The 18,358-nt window shown below is 38.2% G+C and overlaps 1 protein-coding gene across 2 annotated transcripts in view; it reads right to left on the reverse strand.

Moving 5' to 3' along the window:
* Window positions 1-1,293: 1,293 nt before the first annotated feature.
* Window positions 1,294-18,358, reverse strand: part of clcn6 (chloride channel 6) — a 256,330-nt gene continuing 239,265 nt past the window's right edge. For both annotated transcript variants that reach the window (XM_051931370.1, XM_051931369.1), the window contains exons 21-23: window positions 7,868-7,975; window positions 7,659-7,784; window positions 1,294-3,249 (exon numbers count right to left, since the gene is read on the reverse strand). In XM_051931370.1, coding sequence (XP_051787330.1) covers window positions 3,169-3,249; window positions 7,659-7,784; window positions 7,868-7,975 — 315 coding nt within the window. In that variant the 3' untranslated portion in view covers window positions 1,294-3,168. The remainder of the gene's footprint in view (window positions 3,250-7,658; window positions 7,785-7,867; window positions 7,976-18,358) is intronic.

Below are 18,358 nucleotides of genomic sequence, written 5' to 3' on the forward strand. Positions count from 1 at the left end.
GGAGGTTAGAAAGATAAGAAACTGAAAGATGGATATTATATGCAATTGATTATTTGGTACCTAAATCAAATGCTAATTTCTCTTCTTTAAGGAGCTCCATGAGGTACATTTTTATCTGGAGCCCTGTAAAACATGTATACATTCATGAAAATAACATGATCATACAGAACAACTTGAAATTTCTCACTGACACACACTAGTTTGAATATGACAGATAAGGAATGACTTCGAATGCATTGCTTCCTAATTAGCAGAGAAAGAGGAATGGGAATGGAGGACCTGACATGAACCCTGTCAAATCTGTGTTCAGCAACAACTAGGAATATTGTCACTTGCCAATAATTAGGCTCATGGAAAGCTAGATATGGAATAATATATGGAAGTGTTTTTGTTTTGGTGTCTAAATAAAGGAAAGTATACAATGGAAAAACAATAAGGAAAAAAAAAAGCAAAGCAGAGATTCAGATAAACATTACACATCATATTCCAAGAACAATTTCAGATCCAATAGATTGCTATTTTTGGATATTAGAGAGCATTGACAAAAGATAATTTTAATGAAATATTGTTTACAGTAGAACAGTAATATTATAAAGAAAATTTTAAATATCACACTGCTGCATTCAAATACATAATGGGGGCTTCTAAGTGCAACAGTAAATGATTCATCCATACTTCTTTTCAGCTATGGATAAAAACATTCTTACTACACATCACACAGATGCTAAATAAAAATAAACACTCATTTTTTCACCCTTTTATTAACAGTTTTATAATAATCAGTGTACAGGGAAGAATATGCAAATAAAAAAGAGAGATAAATGCATCTGTTTTTAACAAAATTAAGCATCTTCTATAGTGGTAATCGATCAAACCAAAACTAGCAAAATAAAACCAAGTAAGAGGGGATTTCATATTACTTTTTAAATGTATTTACACAAATAAAACTCATGCCTAAGCCTTGTGCCTTGCTTTCTATTCCAGATCAGTAAACACGTCTTTATACCACTTGACCTCCAAAAACCAACATCATCAAAATGTTACCCTTGATGCTTCATGATTTAATAAGTCAATAATTTTTATTTGTGGATAACGGATACATATGAGGGATAGAATATTTAAGAAAGTTTTGTGATCTTAAAGAATGTTTTAAGCATGTTAAAATTAACAAATAATTAGATATGGTACACTGAAAAAGTAAACATCAACCAGCCACTCAAATTGAGTTTCATTCCTTGTGCTTCCTGTTCCTTTCCATAGGATAGAAGTTTTGCCATTTTGCATTTGAATCATTTTGAATACTAAAACAAAAAAAAAGATTAACCTATTTTCTTATTAGTGCAAAAATATCACTTTAATAATTACTGACACCTGCAGTTTCTGTGCTGTACAATGTTCACAGTGTCATTTGGCAAATAAAATATCACATAAAATCAGTATTCTTGCAATTGTAATTTAGCATGCATACAATTTAAAATAAAGAAGATCACAAAATTAAAAATTAAGTACATATTTTGAAAAATTTACATCAATCAGAAACATACATAATTAGAAATTTAAAGTTCTCTGTGGAGTAATTAAGGCAAGAAATATTTCCATCATAAGGAGATTTTTGTGTAGTATGACTAAAATGCATCATCCACCAAAACTCACTTGGCATGCTAGCCAGACAACAGGGGTTGGAGAATCTCACAAAATACAAAATACAGTGAAGGATACTAAATCCAAAAGGGACAGACTTTAAAAAATAAATAAACAAACACATTATACATTACTACTTAACTATACATATGGCACTACATGTACATTTGTAAATCTTCACACACTGATTAACCCACTTTATAGCCAGTGTGAAAGAAATAAGCCAAACAATGGTGACTACAGAAATAAATGGACCTGCACTAAAAATGTAAAACCACAAGAAAATAGACAAAATCATTCTAGTACAAAATGGGTAATTTTTCAGACGTTAATACATATTTTTGTGCATATTATGTAATGTTACATTTTAATAGTTTGTTAATGGACGGTTATTTAAAAAAAAAAAAATCACAAGACCAACAAGAATAATCATGCAAATAACAAATAAGTGCTTTCTCTCACAAATAATATTTACATTGTTTTAAATTAAGATAAACACAGTCTGACATAATATACTACTAAAAGGTTGGACCTCTAAATGAACTAAACAATCAAAAAAAATGAAAACAGTGACAAAAGAAACCTAAATGTGTATACTTGAAAAAATGTTTTCAGATCAAATCTGTTTTCATACTTTTTATATGTAATACAAAGAAATGAGCATAATACTGGCAGTCAGAACAACTGACTGAGAAACTGCAGCAGTAAATAAAAACACAACAACATAAAAAATAGAATAAAGGCATTTGAATATGAAGTGCTTCAGACAAAAACTTTTGAGGATTAGTTGATACAAGTACTTGAATCATAGAGTAAGATGCTATTTTTAAAAGTAAAACACAATGATTTGTGCAAATACCACAATAACAGAATTTAGTTCAAAAAGTGCATAAGGAAAATAAGTATCATAATCAGGGTGAATTAAATCAATTTGCATAATCAACAATGAAAAAAATCATATCCATAAAAAATATCTTAACTTTGAAGAACTTTAACCTTTGCCTTAACATTCTCATTTCCTGGTATCGAATGTAAGATAACTGAGTAAGTAACACTAAAAGGTCTACATTGCTAATTTCATAGCAAACCAAACGGAAACAAAATGGATAGTGGACTAGGAAAGCAGAGTTTCTAGGTGTTAGAATTTCCAGAATTATCTAGTGCATATCACTTAGTCAATACATAAAATAAGTGAAACAGCACATCACTGTCAATGAGACAGAATTCCCAACTATATGTAGGCTTGAATGTATGTATAATTAAAAAATAAGTCAGGATGGGTAACAGAGGTCAGGTGAAAATTTGGAAACAGCTTAATCATTTCTAAATCTAAAAGTACTTAAGCAAATGATCATAATAAAGACATCAGCTGTCTAGATAGCCTATTACAAGGAGCATACCTTACAGTAAGCAACTGCTGAAGTTGTCTGCAAAAGAGGGCTTTTTGGGATTTTATGTCTCATCATCTCCATTATCCAAAGTTTCACAGAGAATAAGGAAAGCCAATTCAAACAAACTTAATATGCTTCATGAGGTAATATAGTGCTGCCTCAGTTTTGCAAGCAGGAATTCATGTGTCAAGTTGTGCCTTGTAATAATTCCAACAATCTATAAAATAGAGAAAAGTTAAGTAAAATAATGTTAATTTAGGGTCTTTATTGCCCTAAGTCTCAGCAGAAGGAAACTGAGATTGCCTCATTTGTATCAGTTTATCTATCATTAGTTTATTTGCAAACTATATTAAAAAAAACCTATTGACAAGGATTGTCTTAAAATGCTTAGAATGACTTCTTGGCAATGAAAAAAATGTCATTACAATCACTAGTTGTTTCCTTCCAAACAAAAACAAACGAACAGCACTGGTAAAGAGTTTTGCAGTTTATCTATATATATAATTTTATACATATCTCTCTCTACAGAGTTGCAAAGTAAGCTGAAAAATTCTGATAGGTATAGGAACAATTCTCTAAAAGCTTGGACAGAAACTAATAATTATTTGAAGATGAGTATTTAATCTCATGAATAATATAAAAAGGAGGATGAGACTGGCTTTACATCAAAATGGTGTGTTCACTTACAGATTAAGTGTGTTCTGACTGCAGGCAAGGCTTTAGCAAGCTGGGCAAGACTGATTACCTTGGAAGGTCTCATCGTCCACACCCGAGAAGAACTGACACATTAGACTGACCATTTTGAAAGACTATTCCATATCTGTCACACACATTTCCGTTGAAACTGCCAGCAAACACAATGTTCTTATCAGTTATAGGACAGTGGGGGACTCATTCCATGAAAGGAAGGTGATGTGTGAGAGGTCTTCTGCTTTTTCCTGTTTCATGATGTGATTCGATAGTACGATAATGGTGAGGTAAAAACAGTTTCTATGGTCACAACTGTCTCAATGAATGTTGGTTTGCAGGTGCTGAGTTGGTCTGCTTTCTTTTGGATACCCTAGATCATAAAATCTGGAGACGTGACTCTGCCTGCCCGTGGTCAGCAATTTTGTGATGCCCCTCAATAACGATGAAATAACATCCAACAACTGCAGAAGCTCATTGGTTCTATGTACCAAATGTGTCTAGCAGTGGTAGCTGCAAGATACTGAGAGAGAGGAAGATTGGGAACGTGTGCTAATTTTACAGCATGTTGCTGCACCAACCTGGGACTGGGACCAGAATGCAGTGGGTGACACCTCAGCACCACACTGGAACAATGTGAGGTTTTTTATTTTTACAGTGGCTGAAATACCACCTTAATTAGTGTTGTTATTGTTTGAAAACTGACCTAAACCTGCAGGCAGCCTCCATTGTGCTTCACTGTTTCTTGCAGACTGTTCTCCGGCCCTTCAAAGGATAAACCATCTTCTGTTAGAGACAGCAATTTTACATTTCCACCTCAGTGGAGGATGGCTTTTTAGTCCCAACTATTCCATGAAGACCAAGAAATGTCACTGGGCTCTGTATGGGTATACCAGAGTCCCAATGGTTTTGCCAGATTAGAATTAGATTTGGGGCTCGACATTGTCTGATTTTGAAGGAAAGTAAACTTGATATATTTCTTGGCTGCTACACTCAGTTTCCATGGCCGACCATAGTGTTTCCGGTCCTCAATCTTGCCCATTTGTTTGTGCTTCTACAGCAGATCTGCAAAAATCTGTGTGCCATAAAATTTCTATTTGGGAGAAATCTTGATGCAGGTTGACCCCCTTATTTCTTGCTGCAATACTCACTTTTGCAATAATGTAATTTAAGTATGTTATTGTATTACTCCACGTTTTGCAAAATAAATGTTTGTAACACTAAAATAAGCTTTATTCTATTGACACACTAATCTAGAGGCCATAAAATAACCATATACAGTAAATATTTTTCTGAACTATTAAGTCCTTTAGACTTTTGCACAGTACTGAGTGTGCATGTACTGCATATATAAAAATGCAAAGTTGACACACTCATCAACAAAAACGCTATTGTTGTCAACTACTGGATCTCATTTTGGTTCTCGGTTTTCTTTCCTTAACCTCCAGTCCCTGCATGCAGCTCTGAAACAGACCCCCATCCCACCCCTGTTTTTCAATCTCAGTGCAGCACATTCCAAGGGAGAACGTTAGTCTTAGATATTAGCACTTGAATTTCTAATGGGGAAATACTCCGCACTCCTCACTCTTAATGACAATTCATCAGTGTAACACATACAACACTGCCACTTAAGTATATCCACTTTAAGCAATGTTTCGCATATACTGTACATTCGCGTCTGTGGAATTTAATGGGGGACTACATACAACTGATGAAAAATATGAGAAGAAATACTGTACTTGAGTAAACAATGTAAACATCTAATAATGGTAATAGGTAAACCTCCAAGGCTGCATTATAATGCTATTTTAAGACACAGTGTGGGGTTTGAGGTGATGTTGAAAAGAATGGCTGGTGGGCTTGGCATATGCATATTGGCATCCTTAAACTTTGAGGGATGACTGAGCACAATACTCCAAAAAGGTGTGAGCAGCACAGAACAGGCTGTCAACTGTAAGAAAGAAACTGCAGAAAATGGACCATAAGAGGAGAATCGCTGTGCAGCAGGATTCTCAGGTGGAATTTTCACTGGGAAGCAAGCAAGCTCCAAGTCCAAAACACTGGAGTGAACTTGAAGGGGTAACATTACTGTGCTCCGGGGTTGGGGGTGGTGCAGAGGCATTTCAGGTGCACTTCCAGCCCAGAACATTGGGGAGGGTTATAGAGACATTTGATGCATACTCCTAGGCCAAAACATTGAAGCTACTAAGTGGTAATCTTGCTCCCCCTAATGGAAAGAAACAACTTGGTGTAAACAGTTGTCAGCTTATTAAGTTTTTCTAGTATTTTGATTTATAATACATGGGCCACTGCCTCAAACTCCAATGAATCTTTATGCTATGTTTATTTCCTTTACCCTAATACAATATATACTCAAATTTCACATTCCTATTAATTTCAATTTCAATTCAAATGTAAACACTTTCCTATAAAAATGTATTTTGCAAAGACCATCAACAAACGCCAAACCACTAGGATAAGCAGAAAAAAGCAGGAATTGATCTATTGCAGGAATGTTTTCCTCATGTGCAATTGTATATAATAATATTTTTATTACTTGACTGACACCTTTATCCAAAGCAACTTACAACATCTGAGATACACAATTGGTTACATCCATCCATCCATTTTCCAACCCGCTGAATCCGAACACAGGGTCACGGGGGTCTGCTGGAGCCAATCCCAGCCAACACAGGGCACAAGGCAGGAACCAATCCCAGGCAGGGTGCCAACCCACCGCAGCAATTGGTTACATTCCTTTTGTTATTTACAGTTAGAGTGCAGGCAGGTAAACACACAATTATCTACATGTGCCATGCTAAGTATATTTGCGTGTGTGTCTTTGCTGGTAGCATATTATCGTCACCTGTCTAAGGAGACATGCAAGTAGGAATTTCATTGTAATATGTATATTATATACTATGTATACATGACAAACTTGAACTTAAATGAAAAACATACTATTTTCATTTTTATATAAGACAAAGGAGATTATAGACTTTAATATAATTAATTTCCTATGCAGAAGAAAACCAGTGTGTTATAATGTACACTGCAAATAAAAGTATGCTGTGAATCCATAGTTTTTAAAAAAAAATTATAACTATATTTTTATATTAGCATGGTGCATTTGGCATAATATACTATCTCAATAAATACTGCAAAATTATTGGAGGATTTCTTTAAGGAAGACTTTTAACATTAAATTTTTGATTAAGTGCCTTCAATATAGTAGAAAAACTTATTGATTAATCTTGTTTTCTTTCCTGTTTGTGACTCTAATATGAAGGTGCAGCCAAGGTTTAGTTTAGGGACTTGATTTTTGCATCTGGACTGTTTGTAGATAAAGCCATTCTTTTTGTCTCATATTACTGTCATCATATACAGCTAATATACAGTTTGGCATGGTCACAGGATATTAGGTGATGTGGTAAAATGGTAAACACTCTAAATCCCATTGTCATTAAATGTTATAAGCTTCACGTAGTGATGAAAGTAATGAGAACTGTAGGAAAAAACAGCCAGAAAGATGTGTCTGCACTGGGTTGTTAGGTTTTAAGGGACAGTAAGGGGCTCCAAAATATGGGAAGACTTCAGAGTTGCACTCTTACCTCTGTTTACTGCAAGAAATCTACTAGGCAATAAGTGTATGGACTAAGTCCATTTTACTGGAAACAGACCAGTATAAGACTCTAATAGGATCTCAAAATGCCACAGGAGAAGCTGTATACTGATGTTAAGAATAGGGTCAATTGCGCTAGTCATCTTTCAATGTAACTACCTTGACCTGCATCAGGATTTAAACAACTGGTGATTGTCAGTTTTCTCATAAAGCAGTTATGACAAGTAGACTTAAACTGAAACTTGCGAAAACAAAACTGGCATAAAAAAATAATCATGTAATGAATTAGATTTGAAAGACACAAAAGCTCCACTTACTTCTCCCACAGCATTCACAACAGGCAAATGTCGCAGCCCCATGGTCCGGAATAGATTGAACACCTGCGAAACGCGAGTGTTTGGTGAAACTGTATAAGGGCTAGGGTTCATGTAAGGCGTGACATCCTGAAAACAAATATGCATAAAAATGAAGACAGCATATACAACTATGGAAAAAAACACAATAAAAAATGGTAACATCAACTTACCACTATCATTCTTGGGTTCAGCAATGTCAGATCCAAATCATGAATGTCTGGGAAACGTGGGTAATCCTCTGTCATCTCAGCATAAGACAGGCGTGGCTGTGTGGCACTCTGATCAGTTAGATTAAAAAAACAAAAAGAGTTCAAACAAAATTGCTCGAGTGAAGTTTCACATAGAACAATAACTAATAAAAACATGGCATTACAGTATATTATGTAGTTTATTGTTTTGTGCCTAATGATGATGGGATACACTCTGGTCCACAAATCCCTTAATTGGATTTAGCAGCTTTGTGAATGAATGTGTGCATCTATTTAATTTAAAAACACAAATATTTTAACAGAAGCATAGAATTAAGACACAGATGTGGATAAATTTCTAGAGGTGAGAATGGCTAGAAAAAAAAGTGTTTTCAGAACTAAAAAGTACAAAACAGTTTTATACACAAAATTAAAAAATTAGTAAGAAAGGTAAAAGAGTACTATAAAAGATGAGTAATCTAATATCAAAAGGTAATGAAAGCAAGGCAACTTACAAATCAAAACATCAAAAAATACAAATCATTATGGCACAGGAACATAAAAGTGACATTTTAAAAATTGAGGTAGAAATGTGATACACAGGTGAAGAAGAACTCATTATTTTAAAAAATGTAGTTCCAAAACATGAATCTAATTTAAAAAGTGCAATGAAAGATATATTAGTAAATAAAATCTTGCAGAGCTTTTTGCCAAAGTTCAGACTGGTACAAAAATTGATAAACACAGAAATAGATTACATAGTTGGGGTATTTCTATAAAAAAAATACTGTACATACAGCACAGAACACAAAAAAAGTTGGTTAGTTTTGAAAATGACATAAGTTTCATTTAAGTTTGCACCGTTTATCTGAAACCGAGTTGCAGGGGAAACTGCCTTAGCAGTGAGGCTCATATGTCTCTTTCCCCAGCCAAACTTGCCAACTCATTCTATGGGATTCCAAGGCATTCCCAGGAGATAGAATCTTCCCAGCGAGTGGTCTTCCTCATGTCTCCCCCCAGCTGGCTGTTCCCAGAAAACCTCAACAGGGACGCATCCATATCAGATGCACAAACCACCTCAATTGGCTCCTCTTCTTGTGGCGAGTCAGCGGCTCTACTCCCGAGTCTCTCCTGGATATCTGTGCTTTTAATCCTATCTCTAACTACTAGCCACACTGAAGAAAAAGCTTATTTCAACCGCATTATCAGCAGTCTAATTCTTTCAGTCTTTACTGAAAGCTCATGACCATAGATGAGGGTAGTGATGCAGATTGACTTGTAAATTGAGAGCTTTGCCTTCTGACTCATTTCCTTCTTCACCAATATGGATCTGTGTGTTGGTCTCACCATCTTTCTCCCCTCACTCATAAACATGACACCGACATAATTAAACTCCTCCATTTGATGTAGTAGCTCTCCCTAACAGGACAGTCTACCTTTTTCTTGCCGACAACTATGGCCTCAGATTTGGAGGTGCTGATTCCTCTACGCTACCGCTTCACACTTGGTCACAAACCATTCCAATGTGTGTTGGAGTTAACAGCCCAATGAAGCCAAAAGGACCATGTCATCTACAAAAACCAGTGGCACAGTTCTATGGCCACCAAGCTAGACCCCCCTCCCCTCTTCTAAGGCTACCAAACTAGACCTCCGCCCTTCCCTGGCTGCCCCATGACATCATGTCCATGAAAATCACAAACAGGATAGGCGAGACAAAGTATAGCCCTGGTGGAGTCCCACACCCACTGAAAATGGTACAGATGTTTTTCTGAGTTTGTGGACAAACCTCTTACTGTGAATACATAGGGAATGAATTGCCCTTATTAGGAGCCTCAGAACCCCATACTCCAACCCCAGCATCCCCCACAGAATCTCTCGAGGAACATGGTCAAAGTTCACGAAACACATATAGACTGATTGGGCGTACTCTAATGCCAACTCCAGAATTCTCATGAGGGTAAAGAGCTGGTCCACCGTATGGAATCCACATTGCTCCTCCTGGATCTGAGATTCCACGACTGGATGAAGTCTCATTTCTAGTACCCTGGCATACATTTTTCCAGGGAGGCTGAGGAGTGCGATCTCCCAACAGCTGGGAGCACAACCTTCTGTCCCGATTTTTAAAATAGACCACCCCGGTCTGCCACTCCAGAGGCAGAGATCCTGAAGACCACATAACACTAAAAAGGTGTGACAAACCATGACAGCCCAACAATGTCCAGAGGTTTTGGCATTTCTGGATGGATATAATCCAACTCCGGGTCCTTGCCACTGTAAATCTACTCAACTCCCTCAGTGACCTCCCACAGGAAAAAGGACATTCATCCCCCATCAGCTTGTCCAGAGGGCACTGGGTTCAGAAATTACTCAAATACTTGCTCATTCCACCATCAGACAACATTCTCAGTCAGGTTCAGCACTTCTCCACCATTGTTAAGAACAGCCTGGGTGAAGCCTGCCTTCCTTTTCAGAGACGCCTGATGGTTTGACAGAACCTCTCTAGGAATTGACACCTTGTCGTGGTGGAGATGTTTTTGTCCCCCATGACCCTAGGAGCTATGTTGTCCAGAGTAAAAGCTCCTGGTAGGGCCTCCCAAGGCAAATTGGATCCAGGTGAAGGGTCAGACAAAGAGCAATTCAGAGCCACTAGTGAAGCAAAGCCACAAATTTAAAAAGAGTACCCTGCCCAATATAGGGCTACCGGGGCCTCCTCCTGGAGCCAGGCTTGGGGGGACTGCCTGTAGATGAGTCCCTTGTGGTTAGGCCTGATCAGGCACAGCCCACAATCACAACATGGCACTGCCCTCCTATGGGCCCACCATCTGCAGGAGGCACAGAAGAGGTGCAATGTGACCTGGGTGGATTTGAAAGCAGAGGCCTTAGCGAAATGGGACCCAGATACACAAATTAACTCTTGGGATGCTGAATGTCACATCTCTTTGGGGAAAGGAGCCGGAGTTGGTGGGAGAGGCGGAGTGCTACCAAGTAGATATAGTTGGGCCCTTGTCCACCCACTCATTTGGTTCTGAAACCAAACCCCTTGAAAGAGGCTGGACTCTTCTTTACTCGGGAGTTGCCCGGGGAAAAGCAACTACCAGGTGTGGGCTTCTTACTGAGCCCCTGCCTGGTCGATGCCATGATGGAGTTTGTCCCATAGAATGAGAAGGCTGCCTCTGTGCAGCTGAAGGTAGCACAGAGGGGAACTCTGAATTACACATTTGCTTATGCACCAAACGTCAGTTCGGAGTACCAGACCTTCTTGGAGTTTATGGAGTGATCCCAGCTGGGGACTCTATAGTTCTGCTGCGTGACTTCAACACCCAAGTGGATAATGATGCAAGCACTTGGAGAGGTGTGAATGGGAGGATCAGCTTCTCTGATCTAATCCTAAATGGTCTTTTGTTATTGGGTTTCTGTGCTAGGCATGGTCTGTCCATAACAAACACCATGTTTGAACGTAAGGTGTCTCATAAGTGTTATTGGTACCAGAGCACCTTAGATTAAAGATCTATGATCAATTTCATAATTGTATCAGATTTGTGGCAGTATGTTCTGGTTACTCGGGTGACTAGAGGGGTAGAGCTATCAACAAATCACCACCTGGTGGCGAGTTGGGTCAGATGGAGGGGAACGTGCCTAGATAGACTTGGAAAACACAAGCAAGCGAGTAGTGAGCGTAGACTGGGAATGTCTTGGGGAGGGTCCCTATCCAGAGGACTTTCAACTCCAACCTCCGAAACAACTTTTCTCACATCCTGGGCCAGGCTGGAAACAGAGTCCGAATGGGCCTTGTTCAAATCTGCCATTGTGGGAGCGGCTGCAAAGAGCTGCAGCCTGAAGGCCATAGGTGACTCTCAAGCTGGCAAGTCAAGGTCTCAATGGTGAACACCAGAGGTGAGGGACAACATCAGGCTGAAATGAGGCCTTCCATATATGGTTAGCACAAGAGACTCCCAAAGTAGAAGAGAGGTATCGACAGGCCAAAAGGGCTGCAGCCTTGGTAGTCAGGGGAGCAAAACCCATGTTTGGGAGGAGTTCGGAGAGACAATGCAAAGCAAAAAGAAATTAAGTTAATTAGTTTATATCCTGAACAAAACTCAATACCTAATGTTAGATTTAGAAAACATACACAAATATTAATATCTTATATTAAATATTACAATTTCACTGCTGAAAAATCTCTGGAAAATCATGTGGTAAATGATCTTTCACTTTAAAAAATATTCAGTTAACCATGTATACAGAAATAACAGTTTGTCTCATGGGCAAACTCCTGAATGCATGCATAGATCTAATTTTTCTGTTTAGTGCAATCATGAGAGGCAGCACAACCATTTAGCATTCTTTCACAACTCCTGTACACTAGGGCCAATGATAAAACTCTGCACTGGTCAGGAAAACACATTTTGGAAAGCCACAGAAAATGTGTTGCTTATAGAGAAAAATCTACCTTTCATATTCAATTTTCCCTCATGTTTCTATGTTACAATATCTTACTAATGATACTGTACACAGAGTGGAATTTCAAAGTGAATAAATGAAACACTTAGTATTTATATTAGCCACCTTACAATTTTACAGTATACTCTGGTATTATGTGCACAAAGTGAAGACAGCCAAATCTATTATGTCCTCAGAGAAAAAAAACTACATTATAAATAAATCAGCACAGTGTTCTCATTCTGATGGACTGCCGGTTATGTCAAAACATAGCGAAAAACCCCTGCCAAACATTCTGTGTTATTATACAGAGTGAGTAGAATCTGGTCAATTTTCACATTTTTCAAAGCTGATTTGCCCAATTCCATCATTAAAGGTTTGGCTAAAGTTTTACGGCCAGATGCTCTGCCTGACACTAACCCTTCTATTTTTTATCTGGGCTTGTAATCAGCACCAAGTTGTGTTGTGTAGCGCCAAAGACAAGGAAGATGGACAAATGGAGAAAAACTCTGACAGATACACAGTTGAAGATAAATAGAAAAATACAGAATATTTTACGTTTAGTTCTGATCAGGATTTAGAGGTTAGCCTTCGGGAAGAGCTTTTGAAAAGAGTGGATCTGTTTAAATACCTACCAGTGGCAGACCATGATGTTGAACTGGATGCAAACATAACCCACAGAGTTGGATGGAACAATTGGAAGAAGGAATCAGGAGTATTGTGTAATTGAAGAACTATGGCAAGGGTTAAAGGTAATGTTTTAGGACAGTGGTAAAAGCAGAAATGATGTATGAATATGGACATGGCAGAAATGAAAATGTTGAGATGAATGTGTGTAGATACAAAATTGACAGAATAAGAAATAAGGTAATCAGAGGTACAACAAAAACAGGAGAGATAATTAAGAAAGTACAGGAAAATAGGCTAAAGTGGCATTTATATGTGATAAAGAAATGAATGAAAAGAAGACTTGACATAAATGATTCTGAGAGGGGGGAGAAGCAGGACAGATGAAGAGGGTTATTAGATGCATAAACCCCACAAAGAAGTGGGAAGGAATAAAAAAAAGAAGAAGAGGCAGGTCAATTTTGCATCACTTTCACTTATTTATGTACTGAGATTTTTGTACAAAGAGACAACTTCTATGAAAGGTCTATTCCTAGCTTTGCCCTCCTGTCTAAATCTGGAATTTTATTAATGTCGCTATGTTTTCCACTTTGGATGAGAGTTGAAAAGCAGAATAACTATAATCAATATTAATGTTGCATGCTGCTTCTACATACAGTGCATCCGGAAAGTATTCACAGCGCATCACTTTTTCCACATTTTTTTATGTTACACCATTATTCCAAAATGGATTAAATTCATTTTTTTCCTCAGAATTCTACACACAACACTCCATAATGACAACATGAAAAAAGTTTACTTGAGATTTTGGCAAATTTATTAAAAAATAGATAAAAAAAATGGAGAAAGCACATGTACATAAGTATTCACAGCCTTTGCCATGAAGCTCAAAATTGATCTCAGGTGCATCCTGTTTCCCCTGATCATCCTTAAGATGTTTCTGCAGCTTAATTGGAGTCCACCTGTGGTAAATTCAGTTGATTGGACATGATTTGGAAAGGCACACACCTGTCTATATGAGGTCCAACAGTTGACAGTTCATGTCAGAGCACAAACCAAGCATGAAGTCAAAGGAATTGTCTGTAGACCTCCGAGACAGGATTGTCTTGAGACACAAAACTGGGGAAGGTTACAGAAAAATTTCTGCTGCTTTGAAGGTCCCAATGAGCACAGTGGCCTCCATCATCCATAAGGACTCTTCCTAGAGCTGGCCAGCCATCTAAACTGAGCGATTGGGGGAGAAGGGCCTTAGTCAGGGAGGTGACCAAGAACCCGATGGTCACTCTGTCAGAGCTCCAGAGGTCCTCTGTGGAGAGAGGAGAACCTTCCAGAAGGACAACCATCTCTGCAGAAATCCACCAATCAGGCCTGTATGGTAGAGTGGCCAGACGGAAGCCACTCCTTAGTAAAAGGCACATGGCAGCCAGCCTGGAGTTTGCCAAAAGGCACCTGAAGGACTCCCAGACCATGAGAAAGAAAATTCTCTGGTCTGATGAGACAAAGATTGAACTCTTTGGTGTGAATGCCAGGCGTCACATTTGGGGGAAACCTGGCACCATCCCTACAGTGAAGTATGGTGGTGGCAGCGTCATGCTGTGGGGATGTTTTTCAGCGGCAGGAACTGGGAGACTAGTCAGGATAAAGGGAAAGATTACTGCAGCAATGTACAGAGACATCCTGGATGAAAACCTGCCCCAGAGCGCTTAGATATCAAAGGAGTTGCTTCAGGACAACTCTGTGAATGTCCTTGAGTGGCCCAGCCAGAGCCCAGACTTGAATTCGATTGAACATCTCTGGAGAGATCTTAAAATGGCTGTGCACCGACGCTTCCCATCCAACCTGATGGAGCTTGACAGGTGCTGCAAAGAGGAATGGGCAAAACTGGCCAAGGATAGGTGTGCCAAGCTTGTGGCATCATATTCAAAAAGACTTGAGGCTGTAATTGCTGCCAAAGGTGCATCGACAAAGTATTGAGCAAAGGCTGTGAATACTTATGTACATGTGATTTCTCAGTTTTTTTATTTTTAATAAATTTGCAAAAACCTTGAGTAAACTTTTTTCATGTTGTCATTATGGGGTGTTGTGTGTAGAATTCTGAGGAAAAAAATGAATTTAATCCATTTTAGAATAAGGCTGTAACATAACAAAATGTGGAAAAAGTGATGCGCTGTGAATACTTTCCGGATGCACTGTATAGCCCCTGACCATTAACTAATTTCTTCTTTAGACTGTACTGGTATAAAATATGTGAATTACATTTACAACCAGCATTAACATGCATCTCTGGTGTTCGCTCAGGTTTATATGCGCAGAACAGCAAACTAACATATAGTTATAATGGTAACTGGCTGCCCGTAATAACGCAACAAGAAAAAGTGAAAAGAAGGAGATATGCTACCCTGCCATAAAGAAAGTTTTATGTACAAGATGACAGGCAGACTTCACACATGCCAGTGGCGTCACTCATCTCACTTTTTAAAGCTGAATGGCAGGGCTAGACACCCTTTTGAGGCTTTCCTGACTGCTGCCCCTGCCCTACACAATTCCATTGTCTTATAGGCTACCCTGATTGTTGTATGTGGATAGAAAACACCGGAGATGCATTTCCAATCATGTCAAATGTGATTATCTGTTTCATTTCAGAATGTGGTTTTATGATTATCACTAGCATGTTGATATCCAGTTCACCCACTGTTAGTGTAGTCAAGTGCCATCCAATATGTAACAAGTTAATGCAGGTGCAAACAAATGTACTTTGCTTTAGCTACAAAAGTTTGTATATGTCCTGACTGTCGCTATCACTTGACTTTATGTGGTGATGTAATTTTTTCGCTCAATACTGATTTTGGTGCCATGCCTGCTGGCAGCTTTTCTAACTCACAGCAAAGTCCAAGAAAAGAAAAGCTATTAAAGAGACAGCGCTATTTTAACAGCAATGCAAAGGAGAATATATGATTGTGTGTTGTTGTTAAAGAAAACATGGCAGTAGTTTTAGTAGCTCGCATATATAGCGTGTAAAAATGTAAAAATCGATCAAGAAATAACAGTTATAGTTGAAAAAAATTAAGGTGGCGCCATTGCTGCAGCTTGCACTTCATCAGACAACAGCTTTGAACAGCAACTTGAAATTGCAATGCATCAGTCTGTTGCATCCGCATTATCTGTGCCAAGAAACTTGCCATCACAGAATGATGACAAGAAACTGCATGCATCAGTAAAAGCTGAAATGGCGGTGTTTCAGAGCAACGGCAAGCGTGGGCATTGTTTAGAACAAGTGTATCAGTATCTGATGATTGTGCCGCCTGCTTCAGTTGAGGCAGAGCGTGCTTTCTCAGCGGCTGGCGTACTTCTGCACGAAGGTGCGTTCTTGCCTGGACGACCGCACGCTGGACATATTATTAATAATAATAATAATAATAATAAAAAGTTACATTTATATAGCACTTTTCTCAGTACTCAAAGCGCTATCCACACAGGGAGGAACCGGGAAGCGAACCCACAATCTTCCACAGTCCCCTTACTGCAAATCAGCAGCACTACCACTGCGACACGTGTGAGGACGTTGTGCTTTCTACGCTCTTATTACCGCAACTAAAGATGCATGTACTTATATGACAGCATGAACTGCTTGTAGATAAGGTTAGTCTTTTATTTGTGTCAACATATTGCAGTAGTTTTATTAAAAATAAGTGTCGGTCGTTCAAAAACCGTTCACATGTGAGATGCCCGTGCACTGTGTCATCCCCGGGAGCTCGGGATTCATGGGAATGAAATGCGGGATTCCCGAATTCCCGGGAATGGATAAACCCATCCCGGGAATGGATTCCCTAGCCCCTACTTTAAATATCAGCTATGGGATTTGGTTGCAGAATTGAGGTTCATCGCCTATTGCTAAACTAAACTATTTCACTGCTATAGAATCCTTGGATTAAGTAAAGCTGACCAGGAGTTTAAAGTGATTTAATTTGAATCCTATAAATTATTTAATAGTCTTAACAAATACAGCTCTTTAAAAACACAGCACTATGCTAATAATTTGTTGCAGTTGCTAGTTATGAATAAAAATGCTACTTTCAACATCATGGTTCACATTATCTTACTTTTGATATTATCTAATTAACAGTAAAATATAATGTATTTCACCATATAAATATTAAAAATATACAACTACTTAAAGCAAAAATGTAAAAAAAATATAGCTTGATCATAAAAAGATAATCCATCTATTCATATTTACATGTACTTTACCTCTTCACCTAGCATGTGTTAAACTGGAATGTCACAAACGTTTGCATATGCTGAAATGTACCCTGTTGCATAAATTATTTTCATGCTCCTTCTATTGCCAATCTGGAAAAATCTTTAACTCCACTTGGTTAAGCTGTTGTTAAAAAGTATTTAATCAGTTTATTCATTATGTCCATGAAAAGGCCAACAATAAAATTTTTACTAATGAGGGAAAGATTATCCATGTAACATCTTCAGTGAACTGTAATTTGCTGCTTCTTTCAAGTTATACTTACAAAGACTTCAGCAGATGTATTCATTAAGATTTGATCTCATATAAATAGCCTACTTTTATATCTGCTTCTTTCTAATAATTATTTTTATTATTATTATGTTACAGTGCTTAAAGATATTTTGCTTTACAAAGACTTCTAGAAAAGGAGGGTGAAAACTCCTAGAAAGACAGTGATTGGGTTTACTGTGTCAAAACAATATTATCCTAAGGGCACGTTTATACTTCACGGTCAGAACGCGTATGTGCACACATCATGGCTGCCATGCGTTCCCAGCGTTCATTTGATGCATCCTCTGAACAGGTCCTCATGAATTAACTCGACATGCGTGAGTTGCAGTACTACCAAAAAGTCGGAGGGCGCAGTGTGATAAAAGTTGGAATGTGATGTCAGAGTCTCTGGTTTCTATCTACATGTGACAGAAAGCCTCTATGCGGATCCTACGGGATCGATGTGCGCGCTTCCATGTTTGATGAATGGTTCGATGTGGTGAAGCAAAATGCCAACATACAAATGCATTCGTGGTGCTTTTATATTCAAGTGCCGCAAATTCCCGATCGTAACGACATGATACATTTTAAAAGTCTCACATACCACCTTTAGTGCCGTCTTTTTTTTTTTTTTTTTTTGCAACTTCACAAAAGCAACATAATGTACAGTGCTGTATTTGAGCCACAGAGAAAAAAATTAAAGGACATGGTGAAAATGTGTATTTTGTGATTAAAGTGGAAATTGCGTCTTTAATCTCGAAATGTCCACTTTAACCTTGCAGTTTACTTTATCATTAAAGCAGACTGTCTTAAACGTCATCCCAGTTTTTAATCAGTACGAGCTTCTTGGACCTGACAACAGCGGCAAGCAGCAACAGATCACCATACAGAACACA

The sequence above is a fragment of the Erpetoichthys calabaricus genome, chromosome 8 (genome assembly GCF_900747795.2).
Source record: "Erpetoichthys calabaricus chromosome 8, fErpCal1.3, whole genome shotgun sequence".
NCBI lineage: Eukaryota > Metazoa > Chordata > Cladistia > Polypteriformes > Polypteridae > Erpetoichthys > Erpetoichthys calabaricus.